The following is a 23,812-nucleotide window of genomic DNA, read 5'->3' as shown; positions in this document are numbered from 1 at the left end:
CTTTCAGTCATATATGGATGATTAAATACATTGGGAGTAAAATAAACTGTTATTGCTCCTCACAGGTGAAGTTTTAATGCTGGTAATGTACAGGAGGGGATTTCCCGCTTTAGTGCTGCTTGGCAGCGACACATTGAGGTAAACCAGGCTGACTGGGACAGTTCCTGTAGAAACCTGTAGAAATAAATAAATACACTCGCATTAGCAGGCTGAATCACTACCATGAACTTCCTTTTCAGAGCAAACCAACAGATGGTGGTAGTGAACAGCCTGAAGGATTTATCCATTTCACTACAGCATGAACTCACCTTGAAATTAAAGTTAAAAGCTGGCCCGATGTCCTTGTAACCCCTTACTGTGGTTGCAAAATTTTCCTCTTTTTCCAGTAAATAAACATCTAAGTTTGATTCTCTGAAAAAATTAGAAAATAATAAAGAAACATTTAAACATTAAGAAATAAATGTTATGATGGGGTTAAAATGTTTTATTTAACTGGATATCAAGCAGAAATAGTGGAGCCACTCAACATTATTTTAAAAGAGGTTTTAAAACAGAACCGAAATATAATGTTTATATCAATTATTAAGTTACTCAGGATTTTTCGCAAGAAGGGTTCCCACACTTTATAACTTTCATGATTTTTTTGCATGACTTTTCCAAAGTTTGGGATCAGTAAGATATTTTAATGTTTTTTTAAAAAAAGTATCTTATACTCACCATTAATTTGATCGAAAATATAGTAAAAACAGCAATATTAAAATACAGTAACTGTTTTCTATTATAATATATTTTAAAATGTAATTTATTCCTGTGATCAAAGATGAATTTTCAGCAATTTTTAGTCTTCAGTGTCACATGATCCTTCAGAAATCACTCACAATAAGAAACATTTAATAATTTTGTATAAACTGTGATACTTTTTTTGTGTGATAAAAATATAAAGTTAAAAATAACAGCATTTATTTGAAATATAAATCGTTTATAACATGTAGATGTTTTAACTGCATGGCACTTTCGATCAGTTTAAAGCAACTTTGCAGAATAATTTTTTTTTTTTTAAATGCCCAAAGTTTGAACGGTACCGTATGATTACTAGAGGATTTTTAAAAATCACTTTATCGAGATCACAGTCACAAAGAGCTCGTTTTATCAGAAGACATTATTTAAAACAGAGGTAGAACATTTGACACTGACAGTTTTAATTTCTGAAACTTTTCAATGACCTTTTAATATTGTATTAATTTCCAAGACTTTTCCAAGAGTGGAAATCACACATTTGAAATGCTCCAATATCATGTAATGCTTTCCTGAAATGTGGGAAACCCTGTACAAGAAAAATGAAACTAGCACAGCTAGTAGACTGCAGAATGCAACAGCTGACCAATCAGAATCAGGCATTCCTGATAGGTGTTTAATAATAGGGTGTGTTGTCTGACCTGCTGAGGATGATCTCAGAGTTGTATTGGACAGGAATGGATTCATGGAAAATATTATCAGCGGGAGTTTCCTCTGTGCTGTCACTGCAGTGCAAATAAACCAATCAAACATTGATTAACATTAATCCATCTCCTTACACATTACTAAACCTATGGATCTTGAGCTACAGCATGAACTGTCACATATCATTTCTATATTTACCTTAAAGCCTCAAAGACAACTTTGGCATCTTTTTCAAGCCGATTCAAGTTAAAGTCAAAGTATACCACAAACGTAACCTGAGGAAAAGTAACAAAATCGTTAAAATCACATCAGTCAGATCTGAAGACGAATGCTCGCAGATGTCGGTCGCACCGATTGGTCTGTCCTCAGGGCTGGATAACTCAATTGGCAGGTGAGTTTGTCTGAATCTTTCATCAGAGTGCACTTCACATCTGTTTCATCAGTCTGAAAAAAAGGAAATTTTATCTTATGGGTGTGGAACAACATGACGGTGAGTAATTACTGACAGAATTGACATTTTTGGGCGAACTATCCCTTTAAATTATGGGTAGAATCTTCTGGTGAGCCTGCCACAGCACCACCTGAATCCTGCCCCGTTTTATTAAAATTATTTTCACAATCATATATTGTACTGCTGATGTCAAGTAGAATATAATTAATGAATTGTTTGGATTAGTTGTAAAGTACCGGTGTTGTAAAAGAAGCGTAGAACAGGTTACTGGAGTGGCTGACTGTCACCCGTGCATTGTATGCATTTTCTTTCCTGTTCATCACTGTCACAGTGAAGGAGAGTCTTCTCATGTTCTGGCTGACCACCAGTGGAGTTTTGCTAGAAATAATAATAATAATAATAATAATAAACACTTGTATTTTTTCATTCAATTTCACAGCAATGCAATGGAAGAACTTATTTTGGATTCTCCAAAGAACCTTTCAGTGAAGAACCTTTTTTCATCTAAAGATCCTCTTATGGTATGGAAATGTTCCATGAAATATTAAAGGTTCTTCATGGAAGCTTCAATGCTAATAAAGAACCTTTATTTTTAAGAGTGTAAGAGATTTATATGGATGTGTTATCGAAACTTTTCACAAAAGAAATTGGGTGCTAGTTAATTAGATCATTTCAAATTTCCTTATAAGAGATCATTTATTAACATTTCTGTCTGGTTTAAGTCATATGGTTGAAGGAATCTTACCCACGTTTCTCTTCACTCTCCACACTCAGTACCAAGTCACTGAAGCAAACTTCATCTTGGCCACAGTCCTTTGAGAATGGGATCTGGACCAAACCAAACCCCAGAGATAAACACAAGGATTTAGGGAGAGTTTCCTGAACAAAGACGATGCATTCTTCTATTCTTAATAGCCTAAGTCAGAGGATTTTAAACTGGGGTCCAGGGGGTTCCATGGGAAATTGGATAGATTAAAAAAAATAAAACTACTACTACTGTAGCCAAGGTATAGCTACTGCCATACCCTTCCATCCCCAATTGACGCCCCTGATCGAAAGGTTAGAAATCCCCTGACATAGTTGATTCATTTGTTAATTAATTGCCCTTTTTCTTAACACATGCCCATCACAGTAAACCACAGGCACTTCAATTTTGGTTCTCGCAGCACTCACAAAAAACTCCCACGCATTGGGACTGAAGACGTCTAGAACAGGGTTTGCGTCTGGATAGCTGAGAACTACGTCCACGCGCAAAGCAATTGAGTTGACGAGGTCAGGGGTCTCCTGCACATACACATCATGCTCTTCACACGTGTCCTGCGCAGAGACCCTGATGTCTTTCTGGAGGACCCGATCCAAGTTGCTGAAATAACCTCTAGGGCTGACCCGAGAAGACTGCAGGTCAGCATCCAGGGTCAGGTTGTACTTGATATCTGTTTTTATAAAAGGATGTTTAAATGCATTACTTCCTCTGACCAAATGTGTCCATCTCCTAAAAATATATGACCCAGACCAGAATCAGTATCCTTACCCACTGGGCCCTGTGGATTCGTTGGTTTGAATGTTGCGCTGAAACACACTTTAGCCTTGAAGCAGGACACCTGCCTCCCACTGTTGCGACACGGTTTACTCAGGATACTGATCTTATCAGGGGTGAAGGAAACCTTGGCTGTGACCACTGCAACTGCGCTACTCCTAAAACCACAATGAAAGAGTTCAAGAATGCATCAATTAAAACTCAACCGTTCAATTGATTTATGGGTTTTGGAACAAACAGGAGAGTCCCACAGAAAGTTGATGCTTAGAGAATTGCTGAGGTGAAAAATGGGATTCCAGAGGACAGCTGGAGCGATCATTTCGCTGGCCACAAACATATCCAGAGATCCCACCATGACTGAGGCCGTCGATGCAGCTGTTACACACTTCACTCAGTTGTTGAAGGTGGGCCGTTAATTAAGTATTACAAATTAGCATGGTCTCCTGTTACATGGGACGATCTAATCGTGAATTGGTTCAAATTCTCACCAGAGTTGGACGACTTTCCCAAAAGCCCCCACTGTGACATCTGGGATCGAGTCTCCATTCATATCTCCGCTGGCGTCTAGAGAACGGCCAAAGTACTTCAACGCTGGGTCCAGTTTCGTTCCAATAATTTTCTAAATTTGTGAGAATATTCAGAATTTTGGCACTTGCAATTACATTTTATGTGCTGGGAACTCAATGAAGTGTTTCGTTCTACCTGTGAGCTCTGCTTTCTGATGGTCTTTCTGTCTCCATAGTAGATGTAAATGGCACCATGGCCATTGTCTTCCAATGGGGCACCAACCACCACGTCACTGAAGCCGTCCAGGTTCAGATCTGGGACGACAGTGATGGCCGCCCCAAACCGAGCATTCTTTTGAGAACCCTCCAAAAAACCCTGGTTACTTAAGATACCCTATTAAAGATAAAGTGAATAATAAAGGGGTTTTATTACGCGGCTCTCTGAAATGTCGCAACATTCCGAGGTCGGGGAATCAGTATTAATCTCAAATCAATATCATGTCCCCGTCATTATTCATGTGGTGAAAAGCTGTGTAATAAGTGATATATGACTAAATTATCCCTTGATGGACTTGAACTTGAAAAACAGTGTATACTGACATCATTCCTATAATGCTATGATGCTATATATCATGCTATAAATTAACTAGAAGGAAGAGATGATCGGTTTCCACAAGCAGCTTTAACTGAGCCTTTACAGTGATCTGTCACAACATATTAAAGAGCCAAAAAACAATATTTATTGTTTACATTTCTTTAAAAAATAATGCAATTCGAAAGTTCAGACTTTGTTTCAGATCAAAAGTAACCTGGTCTGTCCAGTCAGTCGGCATGTTGTCAGTGTCCTCTCTGCTCCGCGATGTATTTTTCACTGCGTGAGAACATGGTGTGGCGTGAGAGCGCCGTGGCTTGTCGGACATAGCAACAGTAACTAAATTGGGCGGGTCTTTGTGAACGGTCAATTACGGCTGACATGTAAAAAGTGTTCACGTCCCCATAGAACTCATAATTACAACTTGTAAACTGCATTTTTTGAGAGCTCCGACTTATACCACCTGACCTAAATTCCGACGTACTGCATCCGCCATGTTGTCACTGTCATGTGACCTGTAGCGTCAGTTGTCTTGCTTCAGCGTCATTCACAAATCCTTTCCTGTGGCCTCATGGGATAGTAAAGTGTCCATCGACTGCGCACTTGGACAGAAGTAGGTCACTTTTCGCATACTGTTTTTTGAATACTGTGTATTAGGGACACACTACTCTGTTGCCATACTGTTTTTCTCCTACTATATAGTAGGGAAGTATTCGATTTCAGATGCAGTGCGAGTCGAACGTCACATGTTGACATCTCATAATTACGGTAATTTACAACATGGTGTGAATGCAGCATTAGTGTATATAAATCTCTTTTACAACCTTCGCTTTATTAGTAGGTTATAGTATACTGTAGCTAACTACAGAAAAAAGAGAAGGAAATAAGCACAATATACAAAATCACCTTGGTGATGGTGAACAGGTAGACTCGTCCCGTCTCAGACTTCTCCTCGCTCATGTACATCGGAGCTCCAACCAGCAGCAGATCAGTCACTCCATCAGCGTTCACATCAACGGGACAGAGAACGCTGCCAAAATAAGACCCGATCTGCAAACCACAGACACCACAATTACATAAAACAGGACTTTACTGTCTAATGAAACTCAAGGTCGCTGAGGGTCAAATGTACCTGATCTCCTCTTTGTGAATCTATGACCACAGGTTGTCTCTGGCTGTCAATAATGTAAACTATAACCTGTCCTCTATGAACGGCACGAGGAGCACCGGCCACATAAAACTCAGACGAGCCGTCAGTCACAGAGCTCACAGAGTAGCCTGGATATATGACAGGGGAACATTTATACACAAAAATATGTGAATTCATCTAATATGCTAACTTTTGGAAAAAACATTCCAGTGTTAATGTAAAAATTATGATATGCAACAAAACGACCTATACTGCTGGAACAATGCTTACCAAGTAATGAACTGTGGTTTCTATCTTCCAAAATTTTCTCGAACGCAGCTTTGGGCAAAATGTCTGATTTCTGAGCAGTTTGGTGAACAATGGTCCCGATCCAATTATATGCTCCAGCTGCTCCCAGTAGGATCACATCCTACAACCAAGACTCAATGTAAACCACCAGGAGAAAAATACATCTAGAAACACTGATGGAAATCACAGACATATAAAGCCAAACCTTATTTCTGGTCTGGTATGCACTGAACCCCACTTGAGACATTTCCAGTTTGAAATTATCCCCACTACCTTTTCCAACACCTAAAGACGTCAATGAACAAAAACAAAGAAAATATTTATTGACAATATATGTTTGTAAAGAAACGCATGTAACAGACATTACTCTTAAAGACTTTCATTTATATGTAACACACAGTAAAATCAACATAATCATGGACCTTCAATGTTGAAGATTCGATCTCCAAGAGACCCGACAATCTCTATAAGTGTTGCCTCTTCAGACACATTGAAAAAGTATTTCTCCGTTGGATTACTGGCAATTGACTTAATCTCAGCGATGAGTTTGCTTGTGTCAATGTCATTCCTTATATAATATCCAAGCACCTAAAAAAAGTTCACAACATTCATAAATACTGATTATTAGAACCCATATATGAATTCATGCCTAGGACTGTACATCTTTTTATTTTCACTAACCGCAATGCCAAAGCGAGTAATATTTTGGCTCTCGCATGCCGGAATAACGGTTTTCCTCAGATTTGCATCATGTGACTCTCCATCAGTTACCACCACCATCACTTTAGTCGCCCCAGGACGACCTCCGTTTTTGGCCAGGAATGCCTCCTTTCTGTGAGATCCAATCACCCGCAGAAATCCACACAAACCCACCAAGGGAAAAGAAAGCATTTAGTGCTAAAACTCTGTAAAGCTAAAGTGTAAGAACTACTTTATAATCACAGTTATAGTGATTTTGTATATACTGTATACTACAGTATATCAACTTTGGGCACTTTTTTTTGTTCCAGGAGCAATTTATTTCACTTGTTCCCCCATTATGTTATATTAAACAAAAGAAAGTAAACTTTTTTTATCATGTCTTCATTATTTTTGCTGCTTCTCAAATGCCTTTTATGTAAAATATTTTTTTTTTGCTTGAGATGTTTGATATATAAGTGATCTGTGAAGGAAACAAAGAAAAATCAAAGTATTGTAACTATCACTTCTGAGCAGAATATGTACACTGTAAAAAATGATATGATCAATAAGTTCTCACAACTTATGTTTTTACATCGCTTTAACATCAAAATAAGTTAAGCAATAAGTTATACAAGATTAACTAATTTTTAAGTTAATGTAATTTAAGTTGAAATGACTTAAACATCCAAGTTGATTGTACTGAAAATTTTAAGGCAGAAACTTGGGCTTTTTTTTTTACAGTGTTACATTTCTAATCAAGTTGTAATTGTCAAATTATTGTGCAAAAAGTGTAACACTACTACTATTCCTGCTACTACTACGAATAAATTAGCCTTAGTTGGACAAAACATCACCCCTCCCCACCCCCCAACCCCACCATTGCACCACTGCCATTTCCATCACAGAATAGTAACACAATATGTTTATGTGATATGGAGAAAACTATATGGAGGAAATGTTCGTCTTTGAGCCATAAAAAATGAAAAATGAGATATAAGATGAAAACAATCTGCTGCGATGTACGTATGTCCACTGTTGGACTTTGTTAGAAGACTATGTACCGTACATGTAAAAAGTGTGTTTCATAAGATTTTATATAAAAGTCATAAATTACTGCATATGCAGTTGAATGAGGCTCAGTCCTTTACTATATTTTAGTAACAGTAATTCAGGTGAAGTTGTTCAGAAAGAATCATGCATACCTGGCAAAATCAATGGCTTTGAAAGTATTAGTCTCTAATCCTTGTTTCTGCTGAATTTTTGAAGCTGCTTTAATCATGGCCTCTTTTGTCTGATAGGTATTCAGGTTGAACTCGAACGAGGTGTCAACGGCGTACTGCATCACACTGACCTGTCACAAACGAAATCAGAAATATATGTAAACAATCGAGACAAGAAAAACAGGTTAAACTAATTGTACACAAGCAGTCTGACTGGCCTGAGTGCTCTGAGGTCCAATGTCTAAGTTTTCCAAAAGTTTCTTGAGAAAAGCGACGATTGGTTCCCATGGGTATATACTGTTGGATCCATCCAAAACAATGGCAATGTCCATAAAACTGCCACAAGCTGTTTGAAAGAGGAACGAAACAACATAACATGTTAATATTCTGCTGGGGATTCACAATGGAGATTAACCTGACCAGTAAACGTTCAGAGACAGGACATGGATGTGTGTTTGTACTTTGAATGGCAGGGGAAAAGACCGACTGGAGTGCAAACTGTGGGCTCACTTCAGCACAGATTCCTGGGTAGAAATACAGACTTCCACAGAGCTGAGCCCACAGAGGACCACATGTCTGAAACACAAACACAAATAACTTAATATAATAATAACTGAGGACATGACATCCCACATAAACTAACTGAAAACACAAGCAGAAGAACCTATTTTTCAAAGAAGCAGTTTTTATTATTAAAGCCACACGATTAATCGTTAAAAGAATGCGATCTCGATTCAAACACCCACACGATCTTATTTCTAAATGGCAATTGGCAACTTGAGTAACTTGATACATAAAAAAAATTGTATCAGTTATACAGTTACACCAGCAGGTGGCGACAAGTGACATTTGTAATTAAATCATTCAATCAAGAGATTAGTTCAATAAGGCTGATTCATCCAGTAATGAAACAAGTCTTTATGAGAGAGTCATTGAATCATTCATTCAAAATGTTTTTTTGGTGCAGCAGCAATTAACATTTTGTCAGAAACTCTAGTAAATTGCTTGTTATTTTGCTTAATTGTCTATTCAAAATCGTGGGAGAATCATTCGTGATCTCTATTTATCTCTACACCATGACCTCGAGCCAAACCTATCAGCCGAATGGCTTAGTGCAGGCGCTAATGGATCCAAGGTTGTATCTCATAAATGACCCCACTAATAATGCCCAGAATGGTACCAAACTTCTACAGTAGTACAAATAGGTTCTGTACTCATAAAACGAGGCATTCAGACATTCAGACATCAGGAGTTTATTTAAATAACACTTGCCTGATGGCTTATGCTACCGCTAACCCGGACGTCGAGGTCACTTCCGTGATTTGGGAAAAGCCCGTAAAATAAATATTGAAGAAAAATAAGTCTTTATTAATTGATAATCTGCCCCGTAATCATAATTTGTGTAAAAAGTTGTAGTGTTTTACTGCCTCTAGTGTTCAATTCAGCTAGAAAATGCATTAAATTGTATGTATAGGTACGTTTTTGAATTTTTGCATAAATGTATGTAGAGGCACACTTTTCCAATGAGCCTGCAATGCATCAGTCTTACCATAAACCCGCTGTTTTTGGTTGTTGGAGTTAGAGTAAGACCTAGACTCATGTTGATGTTGTTGCTGTTGGTGACTTTTGGCATATCGACTGAATCTGAGGGCATATTAAACTAGACATTAGACATCTTCACCTTTACTTCATAATATTTAATAATTTCTTATTAAAAATCCAAGAATTTGCTTTTGAACTTCACAGCATGAGATTGCTCTGTGAACAGATAACACTTTTTGATGTACTGTATCTCACTGGGAATGATGGGAAATGTTTGCTTACTCTGAAGGTTAAGTGCCTGACAGCTGGTTCCAGGCTTGTTAACCTCACACTTATAGATTTCTCCCCTCCGATTTTGATCGTATCCCTTCCATGGAGAACCCACGAGGAGCCTGAGGAACAGTATGTGTTAGTTTAGTATATCCTGAAGTACAGTTTCAGATGAGTTTGCGGAGCACATAGCATGTTATTAAGGATATTCTACAAGACAGGATTGCACAAACATATTTAATGAACAGTAGCCGTAGGGTGTGTTTTTGAAAGCGATTCCAAGATAACGTGTGTGTAGGTGCACCGAACATCCAATATATAATCTAAACACACCCACTAAATTACACAGAATATTACTGCAAGGTCACCATAATGTGATAAATGGCTCTGCCCAGACTAAACACAACATTCCTCAAACAGTGACACACGAACTTCTCATCCTGAGACAGAAAAAACAAAATCAGTCCTCGTTAAACAGACACATTGCACAACAGCTTATATATAAACAATACAACAAATATACCATTGAAAAACAATTCCGCTACTTTAAATAAAATAAACAGAAAAACATCAAGTTAACCTAAATGAGAATGTGAAATGTTGATCTGGCAACCAGCTGAAATAAAGTAAGACCGTTTTCAACTAAAACTTTTTATGTGTTTTGGCCGTTGATTTACACACCAATGGCGTTTTGGTGGCCTGAAAACGCAACGTTTTTTGAAACGGGTTTCAAAGTGCAAGTTTTTGAAAAGAATACCGTTATTGCCTCTGTGTAAGTAAACCACAAAAAAAAGCAAATTTGTGAAATTGTGACCTCATGCGCATGTCGTGTTTCTTCACAAAATGACATCGCTACCTAATGGCCAGGCATCAATAATCCAGCGTTTTAGTCGTTTTCACGGATCTGTGTGAACCTGGTGTGAACCAGATCGAGTGTGAACCGTTTTGACAATGTTGCCGTCTGTACGTGAAAAACGCGAAGAAAACCGTTTCTGTTTTTAGTACAATCATTGTTGTGTAAATGTACCATAAGTTTAGTGTATTTAAAAACATAATATAAATACACTTAAACTTATTTTATTTCAGCTAGTTGCCTTGCAATACTAAATAACTAAAACTAATTAAAAAACACAACATTTTTAAACTTTAAAATGAAAAAAAAATGGACAATACAAAAATTATACTAAAATAACACAATATATATGTTATTATTTCAATTAAACATTAAAATGAAACAGACAACATTTATAAATTTAAATAGAAAACGTCTCGGGTACGTACTGTATGTAACCCTAGTCCTCTGAAGAGGGAACGAGGCGCTGTGTCGAAACACTGTGGGAACGCCTTTGCGTGACGCAATCTCACAGAGGCGTACAATCATTGTTGTGTAAATGTACCATAAGTTTAGTGTATTTAAAAACATAATATAAATACACTTAAACTTAAAGTAAGACCGTTTTCAACTAAAACTTTTTATGTGTTTTGGCCGTTGATTTACACACCAATGGCGTTTTGGTGGCCTGAAAACGCGGCGCAGCTCGAGTTCCCTTGAAAGGGAACTATATGGTAACAGGGATACCAGTGACCTTGGACCACAAAACCAGTCACATGGGTAAATTTTTTGAAATTGAGATTTATACACCATCTGAAAGCTGAATAAATAATCTTTCCATTGATGTATGGTTTGTTAGGATAGGACAATATTTGGCCGAGATACAACTATTGAAAATCTGGAATCTGAGGGTGCAAAAAAATCGAAACACTGAGAAAATCGCCTTTAAAGTTGTCCATTTATGTTCGCGATTGTGCTGCATTCACTCACAAAAATAAATGTTTTATACATTTACGGTAGGAAATTTACAAACGATCTTCATGGAACATGATCTTTACTTAATATCCTAATAATTTTTGGCATAAAAGAGAAATCGATAATTTTGACCCATACAATGTATTGTTGGCTATTGCCACAAATATACTCGTGCGACTGGTTTTGTGATCCAGGGTCACAATTTAGACTAAATGAAGCTATTACTCAGTAGGGGCTAGCTAATTTGAGAATAGTAATTGTTTTTTAGTTATTGATCAATGTTTTAGTCAAGAAAATGAAATTGTTACAAACAGCACTGAATGGTTTAGTTTGACAAACAACATCAATACAATTGTGTAAAAATTAAGAAAATGGAATTACACTTACTTTTGTTCAAGCCATAAGAACTGTTGCAATTTAACAACATCTTAAAAATGTTTGTAATGGGAAAACATGTTTTTGGTCATTCAAATCAGTTAATTATTAACAGTATTTTGAATATCAACTCAGGAGATCATATCAAAAGTTTGACATTGTTGTAAGATTGTAATTGTTGTGTGCAGTTAGGTGGCAATGTTGGACAGGACAAAAATCAGCATTTTAAGAGGGAGGATACAGACATGAAGCAGTTGACCAACTTGCACTAGAATAATTCTTAATGAGATAGTTTATCTATTTAATAGTTCTCACGACAACAAAAAACTGAATGAGAAAAGTAATAGGATACTAAATAAGGAAAGTTCAGGGGATTTTAGAAACTGACGTACATCATTATTCAAAGTGAGTACATCAGAATAAATAGGGTGAAACAGACTCTGGGTATAATAATACCTCATTGTCTGTTGTGATGGCTTCTCTCTAATGTGTTTTGTGGGAGGCCAGACCAGATCAGTCAGACGGAGCTAATGCTGGACTCACAGTGAGAATGATGACATCAGCAGCATTCACTAAAGCATGAACCATCTAACAAACATGATGTCACCAAAAGGCCCACGCTAGAGCAGGAAATGCCTCATCTGATGTGTTGCACAAGAGCATGTTAAGAAATACTCTCATGAAGCTTGTCTAGGTGACCAGAGGCGAACAATAACAATGGCTGAACAATGGCCCAGCAGTCATCAAAGTTATCAAATGTTTAGGGAAGTTGTGCTCAGTTTAGATGCAAGTTTTCTTTGTGTTTTAGATGAATGGTTGTATAATATACCAACAATTGTGTGACTTATTGCGGTTGTTTTAGATCATGTGTTAGTATATAGCTATTATGTGGGAATGAGGGGAAACCCTTCATTTCCTTGCAGATAGATTCTAAAGAAACTTTATGATCTCCCGGATACAGGAAAACTTAATGAGCACAGGAAGTGTGTGTATGTGTGTGTATTGAGTGGAGTGATATACTGGAGGGGGAAACAGCTATCAGAGTGTGTGTGCAAGTAGACATACATACTCAGGCCAGCAGGAATGGCCCTATGATTTCCACGATGTGGAAAATGCAGAATCCATTTGGATGAAAATTTTGGAAGAATAAATCAAAAGTAGGGCTTTTGAAATAAACCTCTTATTTGCCAAAGGAATTGTTTAATTTTCATTTGATTGCATTTTGAAAGATTATTTGAATTGTTAATGTGTTATGCCTTCATTTGATACATTTGATATAAGAATTGAATTGATTAGACATCAATTTTGATTATTAAAATGTAATTAAACCAATCAAATTGAATCCAGAAAAATATTACTGGAAAGCCCAGAATCTGAGAAAAAATAAAAGAATTTGTATTTCACAGGGCCCTAAAATGTAATGTTTGTCAAACTTGTAATAAATGGTTGATTAAAAAGTTTCACTATTTAAATTAATTACACATGTTTTTTGATGACAAAAATTTCATTGGAGTCCAATAAAATAAAAATAAACTAAGAAAAAATAAAACGGAATTTGGGAAAAAAATAAAACAGATTTCATAGGGCCTAAAATTCTAATAAATTGTTGATAATTTATTGTATAAGTTTCACAATTTAAATTAATTACACATGTTTTTTGATTACTAAAATTTAATTAAAGTCAAAAATTAAAATGGAATAAAAAACAAAAAAAAAAAAAAGTTTTATAATTTAAATTAATTATAATTTTTGATGTCTAAAATTCCATCTAAGTACAGAACATTTTAAATGGAAAAATAAATAAATAATAATGATTCCAGAAAAAAAATACATGGAATTTGGAAGAAAAAAAAAAATGTAATAAAAGGGAATTTGGGAAAAAATCGAACAGAGCACTAAGTTTGTCGCAGGCCTGTTGCTCTGGTCATGTGACTCCCCTCGAAATCCAATAAAACTTGAGAAATGGGATATAGTTTTTCAAGTTATGTTAGTATTTAAATGTTCCTTTTGTAGAGTATGTCTTTGGAAAATAAAGAGTACCTCAATTCTCCAGTAAAACTAAATCCAACATAGGGACAGACAATTCTCACAATAATGAAATAAAACAAATAGCACGCAATTCCCATTATATTTTACACATCTTACCATTTTCCTTGACCGTTGCTGAACTGTTGTACAGAGTAACCAAACTGTTCCTCTGCCGACCCTGAGAAGATCTTAGCTCCAGAAGTCCCCACATTAAAACCCTGAGAGTTATCGATGATGAAACCTGTTGAGACATGCACAAATCAGTCTTTTGTCTTAACAAATACACATCTGGTCTGATATGCTGCATAATATCCCCTGAAACGGAGTTGTATTTTTTAATAGGTATGTGATATGCAGACATGCCACAGCATGAATGTGAACCTGTGAGTGACTGTGTGCAGGAAAACTTTGATGTGGGGATTTTCGGAGATAGTAAACAATATTTAGTCATAAACATAGAGATAAACTTCTCTCTGCAAGAGCTTTATGGGTCAGTGACATGAGTGTGGAAATAATAATAAAGAGTATCAAATCTTTTTAATAAAGTTTTCTTTTCAAGAATTTAATTGTTTTAATGTGGCTTTATTTGCTTAATGTTTTACTTTATGAAGAAAACATTCCCCAAGAAAATATGAAAATTAATTATATATTATATATATAAGAATAAAAGAGCACCATGTCATTGACCCTTATACCTTTTCTGATTGACATTTTGTGTGTTATTTGCACACTGTAAAAAAGCCAACTTACTGAAAGTTCTCCAAATAAACATAAAACAGTAAAATGAACTGAGATATTTTTATTGGAAGTGTTCATGCATCATACTAAGTTGATTCAACAAATTCGTTACTTAAATGATGAAAACTTACAATGTTTTGTTGTTCAAACTAAATCGTTTTAGTTTTCATTGAAGTCTGCGTTTTTTGTTAGCGCGTGCGCAGTTTGAACCCTGAACGCATGCGCAGTGTGAGACTCGGCGGTTAGGTCTCTGTCTGCAGCTGGTGAGAAGCATAGACGGATGAGAAGTCGGTAGCAAAGTGCTGCCTTCAATTCAGCGTTTCTGCAGAATCACTGGTATGTATTAATCATTTTTATAATCGACTGTATGTTATTTGTCATATATGATGTTTTGTGCTCTTCCCAAACTGATGGCCTGATGTAATTCACCATCACTGTTACAGGCCGCTGTTACATCACTACCAACTCTGACCAACTAATACTGGAAGAGGCCAATGCTGATGTTATCCTGCCTATTCAATCCAGCGTTTCCAAAGAGTCACAGGTATGTATTAACGCACACTGACGGGAATATTGCTCTTTGTGTTGTTTACTGTTACCACCGGCGCTCTCTGGAAGACTACATTACCCATCACTGCCTAGAACTACAGCAAACTACGGCAGCTCAAATAGCTCAAAATACACAGCACGTTGAGTTTTTTTTTATTTTTTATTTTTTTCTCGTGGTGACTCTCCCTGCATTCCAAATGGCATAATGTTATGTATTTTAAAAATAATATTTTTTTATTGTGAATAATTTTTTTTATTTTAAAGTAATTCATTAATGATTAAGTAATAATTGATGTGCTATGTTAGACATTTTTGAAGTAGAAATCCGTTTTGAAAGTTTAAAACACTGTTAATTACAATTACTAGGTTAGCTGAAAGAAATATTGTTAAAAAAAAGGTACAAACTAAGACTTGACTTGACCTTTAGGGACTTGAACATGTCTGGTATTTATCATTTTTATAATCAACTGTATGTTTTGTCATATCAAATGAGATGTTTGCTCATTATGTATTTACACTAGTTGAGGAGTTCAGAGAGAGATGGCCTGCCACCTGCACTTTTTCTAAAGGTTGAGGTAAACCATTTAATAGCAACTGTTAATATTATTATTTTTATTTTTATTATTATTTCTAAAGAGTATTATTAATTATTATTTCTTTAGAACATTTTAGGAATACTTATAGTAGTAAAACTTTGATTCTAACTGACTCGTTTTTTACAGATCTCCATGGAGTTTTCGTGTATCTGTAACGTCGACCATGAGAATCTACTTTGAATGAACACATATAGAGAGGAAAATAGTAAGTAAATAACTTTATAATATCAGTTATCAATATCATAAACTTAATTATGACATCAGTCTGTTTTTCATGCAGTTGTCAATTGGGAAACTGTATATGATTTATTGACAAATTTTATGATTTTACTTTTTTGATTCCACTGTATGTAAAAGAGCAATCTGTACATTCTTTAAAAAAAATCTTTGTTATGGACCGAGTCATATGGATTTGGAATTACATGAGGAAGAGTAAAAGATGACAGAATTATCATTTTTGGGTGTGCTGTATACATTTAACTCCCAAAGCAGATCCCTATGTTAAATTATTAAAAGTTAAGGTCATAGTGCATCTGCAGATTAAAATAATTTTTTTTTTTTTTTTCCTTTCTTTTTAGGTGGGTGACATTACCACACGTCAGAAAACAGATCTTGAGGGATTGCCACTTTTCCAGCATGAAAACTCTACAAGTTTACCCAGGAAAATTACCATTTTCATTTTCATTTCTGGTAAATTACCATTTTCATTTTCATTTCTTGGTCATTTTTTTAATCTATTTATGTTTTACATGTATTCAGGTTATTTACACAACAACATAAATAATAATAATGTTGTTGTTGTTATTATTTTTAAATTTACACTTCAATTAATACCCCTATCTCATGAATTATTCTCCCAGGATACTGATCCTTTAGACCACGGCACCAAAGATGTAGAGATCGGAATCCTTACTGTGGCCGAAGATGCCGCTGTTACATCGCTACCAACTCTGACCAACTAATACTGGAAGAGGCCATTGTTCTTGAGGACATTACAGATCTACCAGCAGTATACGCTTGTTCGGACTCATGAATGCACTGAATATGGATTGATGATGACTGACTTTTCATTTTTGGGTGAACTGAACCTTCAGGCTAATGTTCTTTAACATGCATTGGTAAGTACCATGCATTGAGTTAACAAATTCAAGACTTGCTACGATAATGTCATTGTTGTGCATCAGACACAAACTGTTTAAATAAAAAAAGTTATCTGACTCGTGTTATGGTCTGTCTCTTATTTAATTAAACTATTTAAATAATATATAATAAATCAATATAGGCCTATAAGATAATAGGCCCATTTGTGTTCAGCCAACTAAAAATACTTTGTTCTGTTATTCATTAGCTAAACATGACTATTTATGTTGAAGCAACTTACGATTTTAATGTAATCTTTTTAGTTGCGTGGACTTCAGTCCCTGTTTGTGGAGTTTACTCAAAAAAGAGCTTGCGATAAGTTGCCTTATTTTTTTAAGTTGACCCAACTTTTTTTTTTTACAGTGCAGGTCCCATCATTGAAATATTGTGAGACGTCATTGGTAATGTAGACATTTTCATTCCTTTGCACCTAATTGAGACTGTGATGAATAAAAACCTATAAAGAAAAAGCTAGAAATTGACCTCAAGTTGATTTAGAGCTTCATGAGATGTAGAAACATGCCTGAGCAAGGTTTATCTCTGATGACTCAACTTATGCTCTCAAACATCCCTGCGCATCTGCATCTTAATCCTGGCTATCTCTGTTTATATTTATATTAACGTTTTAATCTTAAATTCAGTAGAAAAGAGATAAAGTGCTAAAAATATGTCTGAGCGACACAATCCATAACACCATGAATGAAGGAAGGAACATATAGTATCTCCTCTTACAGAGTTCTCCATTCATTACTTATAGAGACAGTCATCACACAAAGAGAGCCTTTAAACAGTGTGCGGACACATGAAACGAGACAGAGGAAGAATTAAGCATGAACATGGATGGAGACAAAAAAGGAGAGGTCAGACTGTGGGGTTAGAGAGAGAGAGAGAGAGAGAGAGAGAGAGAGAATGTGTTTCCAGTCCAGTGCCTGTTTAGACACTGATCTTTGACACCATTCAGACAATGACTTCGACAAGCATCCTGCTGTGGTCCTACACCATTTTAACCATGATGTTTTGACCATTGTGTAGATTCATGTGGAATGATTACTAATAATAATCTGGATAAAAAAACATACTAATTACAGTGATCCCATAAAAAGAACCAATTTTAAAAACCCTCTGTACCACTATGGTATGTGGAATGGTGTTATGAATGGAAAGGTTCTATGGATTTTAAAGTCTCTATGGGGAACCACTGATGCCAATAAAGGACCTTTATTTTTTAAGTCTAAGTATCTTCATGCCATGTCATAATTAGTGTAAGTTCGAGACTAAAGCAGTGTCCACTCCTGTATAGGAAGCACCGATTAATTACCTGCTTCAGTTCAAGTTAATAGTTAGCACGGCATGTTTGCATATGAAATATGACATTATTTAGCATGCAAATGCAAATGCAAAAAAAAATATTAAAACTAACTTGCATTTACATTAGCACAGCTATTGCTGATTGAATGAAATATTAAACATATCAGTTTGTGCCTTATATTGTGATCTCACATAGCAGAATTTTTTAATCCAGACACATGTGACGCATATATAACAAATACACATGCATGCAGTTTTGACAGCTTTAATCGCCTTTTTGATTCTTACATGAGTTAATTGACGACAACTACGCCGCATTTGCGCGTGATGTGCGTACCGCAAGCACAACGGCTGTCAGCCGTATGACAGAAAAGTTAGTTAGTTTTACTGACATTTGGCCTGACAACATCTCATCTTAACACTAAAAGTTCTTTCTCTTTACTCAAAAACTCATAAATAACACGTTTCAGCAAAGCATGATAGGAGCTAAAAATCAACTTAATGGCAACAACAATTATTTGTGTAATCCCAACTCTCAGAAAAAAGATTAACTTAATTTTAAACATTTGAAAATGAAATTGAATGCTAATGACGATCAAAATAGTCAAGAATTGTGTTGCTATAGCTCATTTTGTGGTTTTGGTTTTGAATATGGCTATTTTTACAAGCAGAGCGGTGCTGAGAGCTGTGGGAACAAAGGTATCGACATATAGGGCCTGTTCAAAAACCCACACATCTCTGCCACTGGAGAGTGTGTGCATGCAACAGGAAGTAAGTGCGCAAGACTGTCCCAGGTCTTAAAAATAACAAAGCTCATTGCCCTTAAGTGACAATAAACCCACACTAAGAGTCTCCCATCATGTTCAAGAGCTCAAGTGCCCTGAAATCACAAGATGTCGAGGAAAACATTCCACTGTAAGCTAAATTAATTAGATATTACATATAATTTGGTAGTAAAACAAAGTGTTGCACATTTTACTGGTGCAAAGATGGGTAGGCCAACATTTGCAACTGCTTTTTTTCACTTAAAAGTACTATGTGACTTTTTCCCCTTTAGCAGTTAAAAAACAAAACTGCATGCATTTTGCAGAAGAACATTGTTTTGGTTGTGCTTTGGTGACTGTGCGGATGAATTTGGTCATCCTACTGCTTATAAAGCAGTCACTTCCAAGTTTAAAGGGACAGTTCATCCACAAATGAGAATTCTATCATCATTTACTCACCCTCAAGTTGTTCCGAATCTGAGTTGGTATTTCGATAGTCCACTTTAGACATTCTACTAACTATGAGTAACTTTTCAACTACATGCCAACTAACTCTCATTAGAGTATTAGTAGGCTGTAGTAGACTGTCAGTAGACTGTTAGGTTGTGGTTAGGTGTTAGAGTTCGGGTTCTGAGAATAAGTTGACTTGTAGTTGCTAAGTTACTTATAGTCGGTAGAATGTCTGTTGGGGGACCAACAAAATAAAGTGTAAGCAAATATTAAGCTAACAGTCTACTAATCCTTTAATGCCAGTTAGGAGACATGTAGCAGCAAAGTGTGCAACACTTTGTGCAACACTTTGTTAGTAGAATGTCTAAAGTGGACTATCGAAATAAAGTGTTACCGAGTTTTTTTCTTCTGTTAAACACAAAAGAAGAATGTTGGTAACCAGACAGTTGATGGTAGCCATTGACTTCCATAGTATTTTTTTCCTACTATGAAAGTCAATTTCAACCGTCAACTCTCATGATACCAACATTGTTCAAAATATCTTCTTTTGTGTTCAGCAGAAAAAATGTGTACAGACTTGGAACAACTTGATGATGAGTTAATGATGACAGAGTTTTCATTTTTGGGTGAACTATCCCTTTAAGAGATAAAACCAGTTTAGATGGAAAGGATCTCAAGCTGACTAACTGAAGACGTTATTGTAGCTTTACCCATTAGACACGGTACTTCCTTGAAAATAAATTCCAGCACAGCGCTACAACAACCATAATGATAACCAAATTATCCTTCACAAAACATAATGCTTTACAACGAACTCTGTTGGAGAGCTACCTATCTAATTTTTCTGTGTGAGGTACAATTTCCTGCGAAAAGCATCCCACTCTGTTTTAAATATAAACACGTTTTGGAAGATGGATTGAATTGATGGTGTATTGTCTCATTATTTAAATTTTGTTCATTTTGAACAAAAAAGTTACAAAGTGCACCTTTAAAATATGGTGTCGTCTGTTACATAGTGAATACTGAACAGACATTTAGAAGTTTATTTTAAAAAGCAAAGTATTGAAAATCTAAATAAAGCTCTGTAAGTATTTGCATTTTTTGCAACACTGTAAGTGTGTCCTATCAGGTAATCAAAAGTTCTGGACACATGCCCAGTTGAACACTTGGGTTACAAGAAATCGGTCATGTAGATAAGGGGACAAGTGCAAAGACCGCAGTTGTGGTATTTGGGGGAGGTGAAGGCTTTCAGAGGATATTACATATTGCATGTAAAGAACCCATCAGCCTGTGTCATCTGTTTCATGAGAAAGAAAATGAATGCAGTATTGATTATTCAGTTTTTTACTGAACAAAAAGTAACATTTCATTTTTCATTTTTTTTAATCATTTTTGAATGTATGAGACAGATATTTTTAAATAGCATGTTAAAATTGTCACTTTTTGAGGGTGAGCAAAAACGCACTGTTTTGTTTCTTTTCCTTTAAATGCAAATGAGCTGCTGCCCGCGCACAGAGGGCGGAGCTTCAAGAGCTTCCTTTCAACACAGACATGCACTGAAACTTGTAGCCTTTTATGTTCAAACCAGAGTCAGACAATGATGGAGAGACTCAAGAAGAAGTAACAACATGTAGAAGCAACAGGACATTTATGAATGGTTAGTTGATGAATTTATGTAGCTTATGTGTAGTTATCTTCTAGTCATTGATTAGCATATTCTGTCTTGATAATCTATAAATCCAGAAGCAAATATCTCCCTTTGCTTTGAACTTTGAGCATTGTAACTTTGCAGATGTTGTTTATGCTCAAACAGCAACATTACACACTAACTAAAGTTAGAAAAGTGAAATCATAATCAACCACCCCTTTAAGTAGTCAACTCTGTTATTTTTCATTTTGTACAGTAAAAAACGGAATAATCAATACTGAATTCATTTTCTTGCTTATAAACATTTAGTACTTTCCAGACCTGGAAAACAGGGTTAATAGCTAAAATAATTATAAAACTGTCAACCCTGTTACCTAGGGTTGAATTTTTTTTTTTTTTTTTTTGTCTAATATAATGTTTAAAATCATACAGAAATGCACTTTAAAAAAACCTTTAAAATAAGAAGAAGACAAGTCACCTAAATTACCCTTTTTTGTTTTTCAAAGGCCATACTAACATCTTTGATGAAATGCCAAACTGCATATAGTTTACATGCACATCATACTTTATACAGTGCAGATCAAAAATAGACAAATATATGTTCCTCACAGACCCAAGAAAAATTCTATCTCAAATACATTGAGTTTTATTTCACCTACAACACAATTTAGCACTGTTCACACATTCAATTAGGCAGAATTAATAATAATAATTAAAAAAAGAAACTAGCATGTTTGCATAAGTTGGCTACTTACTCAGAACAGTGAGAAGTACCTGCAGCATGTTCATTTTTAAGTCCACAGTGATATCCAGCATCAACATGAGCTCTCCAGTGTATCTGCATCTAGTTCAGTGTGAAACAGTGTGTGTGAAACAGTGCTAGGAATGAGAGGCTGCTTAATGCAGAGCTATGGGTGGAGTGTGAAGACTAGCTCCACCTCTCTGGATGTAATTTGGGTATAATGGGTTGAACCACACCCTAACCCTATACCCATAACTCTATCCCTCCTCCCATTAGATCCACAGAGGTGGAGCTGGACTAGGTCAAGCTCAACCCATGACGTCCAGAGAGCTGGAGCTGGACATCATTATCATTATTAAATCATTAAATTCTTTAGTTCTTTTATACTATTCATTTTTATTTTACATTTTATTTTGAGTGCATACAAGTGAGGGTGAGCTTCTTTTGCATGATCTCCCTGTCATCGACAACAAGTGTTTTGCAGGCTTCTTTTATTCAAAGCTGCAAGAGTGCACATAAAAAGACTCATTTGTTATGTATACTCAATATACCGAATAACATGAGCTAGAGTGTCAAGAAAAACCAAGAAGACACCGTTGCATTTTTTTAATCTTTATTTTTACCAATCAACACAAAAGTACACACAATGTGTTAAAATATCGTTGTTTTTAATTAGTCTACCACACCCATTTTGAGAGTGCTCGATTTTGCCAAGTTAGACGCGTTCCTGAGTCAACAGATTTTGTTGATCCTGGAACAACATTCCTGTCCGAAAATGTAATCATAACCCTATCCTTACCCCTAAACCTAACCCTACCCATAAGTTATCCCTAAAACCAGAGGGAAATAATGGTGAATAACACTGATGTAGAAGCACCTAACCCTGGTTGTAAGCCTAAACTTGACATAAACTGCAAACTTGTCACTCAAATCTGATTGGTTGATTGGAATGTTTTTCCAGGATTAACAAAAATGTTGATCCAGGAACATGTTGCACTTGGTGAAATCAGGTTCTCCGTGCTCACACACACAAACTAAACCCACGTCGACACATTAAAACACAGCATGTATGGTAAAAGTACACTGAATAGGTTAAAGGGGAACTGAAACTAACAAAATATAGTTCGATAACATGTTGGTTATTAAAATTGTAAACAAATTAATTCAAAAATAATATTAAAAACAAAACATATATTAAGTTTTTCCCAATACTGAAATTTACATGTGTTATCAGAGCGCAGAGCATACACTCTACTGCTACTCTGACTGAACTGACTGATTTTGACTGTACAAAATGTTTTAACTGTACAAGTTAACACTAAAAAGTAAGAAATTGAATCATCAAATGAAATAATAAAACTGTATATTCTTCACTGTGTGAATGAAATGTATACTGATTATTATACAGACTGCTGTCACTTTAAGAACTACACTGTAAAAAGTGAACAGTTGGATCAACTTAAAAAAATTACTTCAATTGGTAACACCTAAAAAAATTAAGCTTTCTCAACTTAAATTATCACGTAAAACGCAGGGCATATGATATATACAGGGATATATAGATATGCATATATAGATATGCAGGGATCTAGAATATATTGATACACATAGAACCTTGTGTTTTTGACACTTTAAATGCAATAAGACGATAAAGAGAATTTAGTTTAGTGCACGCGCTGTGACAGCTGGCTGTCTATGCATTGCGTTCGTCAAATTTAAACTGGCGTCTCTCATACACAGTTTGAAAGCGACTGAAATCACACTAACAAGTATCTTTTTTGCTTATATTGGATAGCATAGCATCCTCGATGTCGGATTCATTTAGCAAGGTGATCTGCGGTGAAGGTGAACATCACGATAACTAAGAGGTGAGTGGAACTTGTTTACAGGACCCGCCGTGGTCACATTTTATGCCACAGTCATTTTGCAAACAGGTTATTCGGCCCTTGATGACATCGGTGTTATTCGCTTGTTGGACAGATCAACATTT

General features: G+C 35.8%; 1 protein-coding gene across 1 annotated transcript in view; it reads right to left on the bottom strand.

Moving 5' to 3' along the window:
• LOC307152662 (uncharacterized protein) overlaps positions 1 to 23,812 on the bottom strand; it is a 44,649-nt gene that overhangs the window by 4,789 nt on the left and 16,048 nt on the right. Inside the window, exons 31-54 of the mRNA XM_079861486.1 lie at positions 21,836 to 21,924; positions 14,005 to 14,128; positions 9,690 to 9,799; positions 9,415 to 9,509; positions 8,327 to 8,441; positions 8,066 to 8,211; positions 7,848 to 7,996; positions 6,646 to 6,796; positions 6,387 to 6,552; positions 6,170 to 6,249; positions 5,947 to 6,085; positions 5,659 to 5,804; positions 5,433 to 5,576; positions 4,131 to 4,328; positions 3,917 to 4,047; positions 3,423 to 3,586; positions 3,065 to 3,324; positions 2,637 to 2,719; positions 2,128 to 2,269; positions 1,792 to 1,884; positions 1,639 to 1,715; positions 1,437 to 1,520; positions 309 to 411; positions 64 to 174 (exon numbers count right to left, since the gene is read on the bottom strand). Of these exons, the coding sequence (XP_079717612.1) occupies positions 64 to 174; positions 309 to 411; positions 1,437 to 1,520; positions 1,639 to 1,715; positions 1,792 to 1,884; positions 2,128 to 2,269; positions 2,637 to 2,719; positions 3,065 to 3,324; positions 3,423 to 3,586; positions 3,917 to 4,047; positions 4,131 to 4,328; positions 5,433 to 5,576; positions 5,659 to 5,804; positions 5,947 to 6,085; positions 6,170 to 6,249; positions 6,387 to 6,552; positions 6,646 to 6,796; positions 7,848 to 7,996; positions 8,066 to 8,211; positions 8,327 to 8,441; positions 9,415 to 9,509; positions 9,690 to 9,799; positions 14,005 to 14,128; positions 21,836 to 21,924 (3,100 nt within the window). The remainder of the gene's footprint in view (positions 1 to 63; positions 175 to 308; positions 412 to 1,436; positions 1,521 to 1,638; positions 1,716 to 1,791; positions 1,885 to 2,127; positions 2,270 to 2,636; positions 2,720 to 3,064; positions 3,325 to 3,422; positions 3,587 to 3,916; positions 4,048 to 4,130; positions 4,329 to 5,432; positions 5,577 to 5,658; positions 5,805 to 5,946; positions 6,086 to 6,169; positions 6,250 to 6,386; positions 6,553 to 6,645; positions 6,797 to 7,847; positions 7,997 to 8,065; positions 8,212 to 8,326; positions 8,442 to 9,414; positions 9,510 to 9,689; positions 9,800 to 14,004; positions 14,129 to 21,835; positions 21,925 to 23,812) is intronic.

The sequence above is a fragment of the Squalius cephalus genome (genome assembly GCF_949319135.1).
Source record: "Squalius cephalus genome assembly, chromosome: 24".
Lineage (NCBI taxonomy): Eukaryota > Metazoa > Chordata > Actinopteri > Cypriniformes > Leuciscidae > Squalius > Squalius cephalus.
Note: the sequence above shows the minus strand (reverse complement) of the source record. Positions and strands in the feature narration are given on the sequence as shown.